General features: G+C 43.4%; 1 protein-coding gene across 1 annotated transcript in view; it reads right to left on the reverse strand.

Moving 5' to 3' along the window:
• Positions 1-4,012: 4,012 nt before the first annotated feature.
• The window catches only part of EFHD1 (EF-hand domain family member D1), an 8,664-nt gene continuing 5,912 nt past the window's right edge, over positions 4,013-6,764 (reverse strand). Inside the window, exons 3-4 of the mRNA XM_014310918.2 lie at positions 6,639-6,764; positions 4,013-5,659 (exon numbers count right to left, since the gene is read on the reverse strand). The exon at positions 6,639-6,764 is cut by the window's right edge and continues 17 nt beyond it. Of these exons, the coding sequence (XP_014166393.1) occupies positions 5,525-5,659; positions 6,639-6,764 (261 nt within the window). The 3' untranslated portion in view covers positions 4,013-5,524. The remainder of the gene's footprint in view (positions 5,660-6,638) is intronic.

Below are 6,764 nucleotides of genomic sequence, written 5' to 3' on the forward strand. Positions count from 1 at the left end.
CTTGAGGCTCGGCGGCCCTTCCAGCTTCCCACAACTCCCTGTGACAGGAGGATGCAGCCGGGGGATGGCTTCTGCTCCCAGGGAACAAGGAACAGGACAGGAAAATATGGCCTTAAGCTGCAGCAGGTGAAGTTTAGGTTGGACACTACGTAGAAATTCTTCACAGGAGGGGTGATTAGGCATTGGAAGGGGCTGTCAAGGGAGGTCGTGGAGTCACTGTTCCAGGAGGTGTTCAAGGCATGCCTGGATATGGCGCTCAGTGCCCTGGTCTGGTTGACAAGTGGGGATCAGTCACAGGTTGGACTCGATGACCTCAGGGGTCTTTTTCAACCAGAATGATTCCGTGATTCTGCCACCCTCCCGCCACTCTGTCTCACACACACAGGCAGCCTCAGCAGCACAGTGTGGCTCCCAGCCTTATCTGTTCCTTCTGTGTGGTTCCATGAGACAATTCAGCTTTATTGGTGGCCACAAGAATCTCTGTGAGAAGCCACCGTGTGTGAGCACTCTCAGTGCCCAGGCACTGGACCCACTCTCGCCCAGGCACTGGAGAAGCCCTGAGGACGCTTTGCCGTGGGAGTCATCCTGGGAGGCAGCAGCAGCTGCTGTTGCTGCTGACAGAGAAAGGGCATTAGATGATACATATTTTGACTCTTCTGATGGAAAAATCAGGAGCTCAAGGCAAACTTTCTTCAGCTAAAAATACCAGTTTATTTTTAGTCCCCAAACCCATATTAGTACATGAGGCAGAATAGCCCCATGTGGCTCCTTCAGTGTAAAAAACTATTCTTGGCTGTTACGCATTGCTGAAGGTGTAACCATTTTCAGCTGAAACAGTTTCACTCTAATCATGATGTCAGCCACAACCCATGTAGCTTTCTCCATCCTCTACTAGGTGAATAAATACTTGTCATTGTGTACTGAATGACAGCCAAAAATGATGCAACAGTGAATACTAGTGATTCTTGTGAGCTAATGGGTTGAAAGCCTGTAATTCTTGGGGCTTATTTTTAGCTGAGAGCAACATAGGACTACCTCACCCAAAAAAACTAGAATGGAATTACTCCGTTAGGAGGCTGGTATGGAAAAGCAAAGCTCCCTAGAAAAGGGCTGGCCTCTGATAAACTGCATTCAATCCCCCTGGTTGTTGTCACACAGCTTGAGCCAATACTAATAATGATAAAGAGAGGGAGGGAGGGAGACTGCTGCATTTCAAGCTGTCAGTGAGAACTTCCAATTTAATTGCAGAAGCAGCTGTGCCTTGTTATTCTACTTATCAAATGTGAGTTTGAGCACTCAAAAATATTTTCACATGCTCTAAGACAACCTTTATCTGAGATGGAAGATGTTTAGCACTTGTGGAAATTTTTTTATCCCAGTTAGCACAAACATTATATTACTGAGACCAAAAAAAAAAACAAAACCAATTTCAAATTCAAGAAGCATCTGAAACATTCCTCATCTGCAGAACTTGGCATTTCCGTAAAATACCTCAAGGAAACTCAGATGACAATCTTTTGGTAATAGCAGATGCATCTTAAATCTTCCACAACTCATTCAAGCAGAACAGAGAGAATCTCATGAAAATTCAAGACTGTACCTGTGCAGTAAAATTCCTGCATGGCTCAATGACAGAATGTCAGCTGATATTGTGTAGGTGTGAAATCACCCCAGCAGCCAGTCTGGGTACCAAGGGCATGATGCACTTCAGAGCCCTGGATTACTGTGCCAATTCATTCACCCTATTAAAAACCCAAGTGCAGGGAAGCAGCGTTCCCAACATACTATAAACTTTCCTTACTAACCCCTTGTTTTCACCCATTCTGGCTCCCTCAGTACACTGGTAGAGCTATGAACACAGAGCACAGCTTTGAAATGAAAAATAATGACCACAAAGCGGCCCAGAAGGATGTGTCAGAGTCATGTTTCCCCTTGCCACTCCTGCATTTTGTTACTTGGAAAAGTGGTTCCCCTGTTTGTTGAAATAACCAGGGATTTTGTCTGGGAAGAATCAATACGTTCTCAGCAGCCTCTGTTTTCCATGTCCTCATTTGTCACATCCCTAAAAATAATGAAAACAGCAGCAAAGTAGGCAAACATCCAACTGCAGTTTTTAAAGTCAGTCACTTCAATGCATCTGTCACCTCAGGTGGCTTGTGCTGAAAGACACAATACCACAAACAAGTTGCTACTTTTGCAACACTCAATTACTTTTAGATGTCTTGAGTTTATTTGGACACTCCCATAAGGTTAAAATGTTATTTTGTCACCTTAATCCTCACAGATAAACCCCAAACCTTGAGCCAGGAAGAGCTTGATCACACCATTTCTCTTTCTCTCTGCTGTGACCACACTGAGCTCTTTAGGTGAGATTTCCTGCTGCCATAGGCTGTCCCCTGCAGCCAACAGCAATGACTGTGACAGGAGCATCCTTGAGAAATCCACTGCAATCTGAGCATCCCGACAGGCTGAACCCACCCTTGGTGGTGGCTGAAGTGCTAGTGACTCCTCTGTTGTACTTTGCCTACTCTGGGGAAAGTAATGTTTTTGTTAAACAAAACCCCTTCAGGGATCAAGGACTACCTGAAGTTTCCATTCTAGATGAATGAAATACATGAGGCAAGTGTTTGTCCCTTCTGAGAAAGAACACTCAACACAACTGTTTTTTCATCAAGCTCCTCTACTTGCCATCACTGACTTAAGAGTCACTTGTGGCATGTCAGAAATACCAGAGAGGCATTAATGTACCAGCAGGCATCACTAAGGAGAGCTGGGATTGCCAGGACCTTTGAGAGCCACCTGTGGTGACATCAGGCATAGAAGGACAGAGCATCAAGGATTGTGATAGATAAATTACAGGTAAATACCACTAAGTGTTTTCACATGGTTTTAGGTGGGAGATAGAGCTAGGCAACTTCTCTTTAGTACTTCTGCATAACCTAATGACACAGTTATCTAATCCAATAATTGCCAGTAAAACAGAACAATTTAGAAAGCAATTAATTTCCCAATGTCCATTTTTGCAAAGTCATTTCAAAACACACATTGCTGCAACTTCCAAATAAATGCACATGCAAAAGCACTTATTGTTCACTGCACTGAATGCAGGTCCCAGCAAACAGCACCCATTTGAATTGAACAAAACCATAGACAATGCTCACTTCCTTACTGAAATTTGTCAGCTGGAGTTGACTCAATTCTATTAAAATAAAACCACTGGAAAGCCTTTTTCTACCATCTTCTCCTGCAGTCCTGGGCTCCTTACCCAGCTGCATGTGCAAAGCAGCAGAACTCAGCTGTGCTTGCTATGCTGTAAAAAAATGAAAAAATAAAATAAAATAAAAATCAAGAGCTGCAGTGTCACAATTTTCCTGGGGAAATAGACACTAAGGAACCTTCACCCTGGTTTTACCTGACCTCTGAGACCCAAGGACTCATAGACACAGTGAATGTATTGGCACAGAGCAGAGCTGCATGGAATAAAATATTTATGGCTTCTATTTCATCACTGGACCTGAAACAAGGCATGGTTAAACCTCTTCCTAAACCCCCTCCTCAGTGTGGCCATGCCAGCAAAGCTTAGCAGATCAGCAATAGTAGAAACAAAATGCTTGGAGACATATTTTCACATAGCCATGTATTTTTCTTTTTTCTCCCTTATTAAAGGCAGAAGCAGGAAATGCAAAAGGAATTCCAGCTGAAGCAACCTGCCCAGCTCCCAGCTGGGGCACTATGGGGGCTGAGACAGAGGCTATTTTAAGATAAGGAAAGGCTGACAACCTTCAGATGTCAACATTTAGCAGCAGGCAGTATTTCAAGTATTTACACAGCCATGTCCCTTTCTGAGGGAATGCAAACATTAGGGCTTCTTACACCAGAACTGCTGTGCAGAACAGGAAGTGTTCTCAAGAAGGGGTTGAACACTTCCCCCAGTCACCAAGCTTTGGGGATTACTATTATAATTTGTGAAAAATGCTATATTCAAAGACCTGAAATAAGCCACAGACAAGACTGGAGATAACAATGCTTTATTTTCACATTTCAGCAACAGGAGAAATAATTGAAGATGAAATTATCTGCTTTGTTGTAAAGTATAAAAACATTTAATTATAAATATTTAGCTACAAAAGCGTGATTTATAAAATATAATCTGTGAAGATATATACACAGTTTAATCGTTTAGCAATTCTTTCACCTGACATTAAAGAGTAGAGGTTTTTCTAGTTATTATTCCATGCTCACAGTTTAGTGCTCACAGTTTAAGAAGCAAAACAGACAAATGAAAAGATGACTGGTGAGTTTTGTTCTGGGAAAAAAAATTTAACATTTTGCCATGAATTTGGGCAAGAGCAGAGGCAGAATTTCAGCAAATCCATGTCTTGGAAGAGGTCTCTGAGGGAAATTCCCCTACCATGACCAACAGGGTTTATATCCAGACAAGCAGTGGGCATCTCAGCATTTGTGGGCAAGTTCCCCATGTTTCCAAGAAAAAATGGCTAATAGTATAATGCAAGCCCTCAAAATTCAGTTCAGTTAAATGTGCTCACCTCCCTGCTCTCTGAGCAGGGGGTGCTCAGTATGCTGTGCTGGTGTTCTCTGTTGTGCCTCTAATGAAACCAAACAATGTCACCTTCATGATTCAGGCTATGAGCAAATTTCCAAATAGAAAAGCCCAGTGTGCCATCCAATTGCACTGTCCAGCTGACAATACCCCCTAAAAACAGATACAGCTGCCTAAGCCTGGAAAATAACAGTGAAGCTGTACAGTACACTAAATGTGATGGAATGTGAAAGAAGATAAATGGTCAGGCAACTCAGTTTTCTATTCCTCGTTTAAGAGAGCCAGCTTCTTCCCTTTGAAGTCTTGTGGAATCTCATCTCTGACTGAAGAGTTTGTTACTATGGCACTTCAGAGAAGAGAAACTGGAAGACTCTTCAACATGCTGGGTGGCAGAAAATGCTACAGGAAATGATAATGAATTTGATCCATGTCCCTAGTAATTATCTTTCTCTCTTCACAGTGTTTTCATGGTGCCTGTGGCACGGGGCTTTGAGGAATAAGAAAAGGGTGACAACACCCAACAGCAGTACAAACATACAGAAGTCAAACTGTACTTTGTACACCCTGATTTACACAAGACCTCACTACTTGCCTGTAAGCAAGGAATGAATTAATACAGGATTAAGAGAAAAAGGATCTATAGGAAAGAACGAAGTAGGCAAACATGACGCTTGTCAGTGCTCACCCAGGATTTGCTACCTGCTGTTTCTGCTTTAGGGTCATGTGCTCCTAACAGTTCAGAGCAAACAGCCCGGACACAGCCCCCACTATTCACATCATTGTAAATGCATAGTAACTGCGAGAGTTGTGCCCTTAGGAGCTCAGGAGGATCTTCCAGAAAGGAAGGCTAGCAAAGCTGTGATGAGTTTTAGGCAGGATCCAAGCAGTTCTGTCCAGGCAGAGCCCTGATCTGGGAAACGTACCAAGTGGTGTGCAATTTCAGAGTGCATATTGGCTGGTTGGTTACTGGGTAAATGCAGACTTTAACTCCCTGAAAGCCGCTCGGCGGTGCTTCCTTTCCTCCTCTTCCCGCTTTCGCTCATCCTGCTCAGCTTTTATCTCTGCTTCAAACTTACTGGCTGAGGAGAGGGCTTGAGCCTTTACGAGACAGAGAGAAAATAAACAAGTGTCAAGCCTTGCATCAGAGGGAGAGACAAAGCCAGAGCTACTCCCAGATGAGCAACACAGAACTGCTTGCTGCACCTCCCAGTGCTTGCTGGGATGCTCTGCAGGACACCTCAAGTATTAATTACACTGCAATGCTTGGGTATTTACACACAATACCTGTTACTTTCCTTTACTTTAACATCAACAAAAGAAAGGCCACTTACTAATAAGTCACTAACAAGTGACCAAAACAAGGCCATCAGTACTGGGTCACATACATTATTTCTATTACCAGGCAGCAGGGCATAGGTTGTGAGTATGCAGTGGGAGAAACTACTGCAGAAAACACTCTGAATCACAGCCAAATCTGAGAACATCATACTACACCATGGATAATCTGCAGATCAAAGAGACATTGTTTACTTGCTGGCTATTTTTCCAGCTTTCATCTCAGTACATCTGCTGTGCAATAGCTGTGTTAGGCTCTTGGGAAAAAACTTCTTATATAAACAAGCAGGATTATTTTCTCTCCAAGAGAGCTTTCAGAAAGGGTGCTTTGTCAGCTTCGGATGGTGTACAGCTCTTTCTGCCAACCCCAGGACCCTGCAGAATTATTTTGATTCCAAAGGTTACAGAGAAAGAGATATCTGAAATCCTACACTCCAAAACACTCCGTTCACTACTGAACTCAGAGTGTTCTGGTTGAGGGAGGTTTTGCAAAAGGGAAAACTCTGTCCCTATTGCATTAGTTTTTCAGGACACTTTTGTCTTTAAAAGAGGTCAGCCACCTAGTTCCAGCCACAGGGACACAAGTCATTGCTGGTGTGGTGCAGCCAGACATTGCTCTGGTGTGTTGACTGACCACAGAAAGACTCTAGCTGGAGTGCAATTTGAAAGGAAACACAGCTACAGATGAGTAGCTGAGCTTCAGCTACAGCTGGGTTTTTTCATATTCCTCTGTGCCACATACCTTAGCTTCAAAGAAGTTCTTGGCTCCTTTGACTCCCTCAATGGACACATCTATCTCCGAGAGCTTCGCAAGAGTCAACAGGCCGCTGTCCTCCTCAAGTTCCCCAGCTGCAGCTGTATGGAAAAT

This window comes from Geospiza fortis, unplaced genomic scaffold (genome assembly GCF_000277835.1).
Source record: "Geospiza fortis unplaced genomic scaffold, GeoFor_1.0 scaffold592, whole genome shotgun sequence".
NCBI lineage: Eukaryota > Metazoa > Chordata > Aves > Passeriformes > Thraupidae > Geospiza > Geospiza fortis.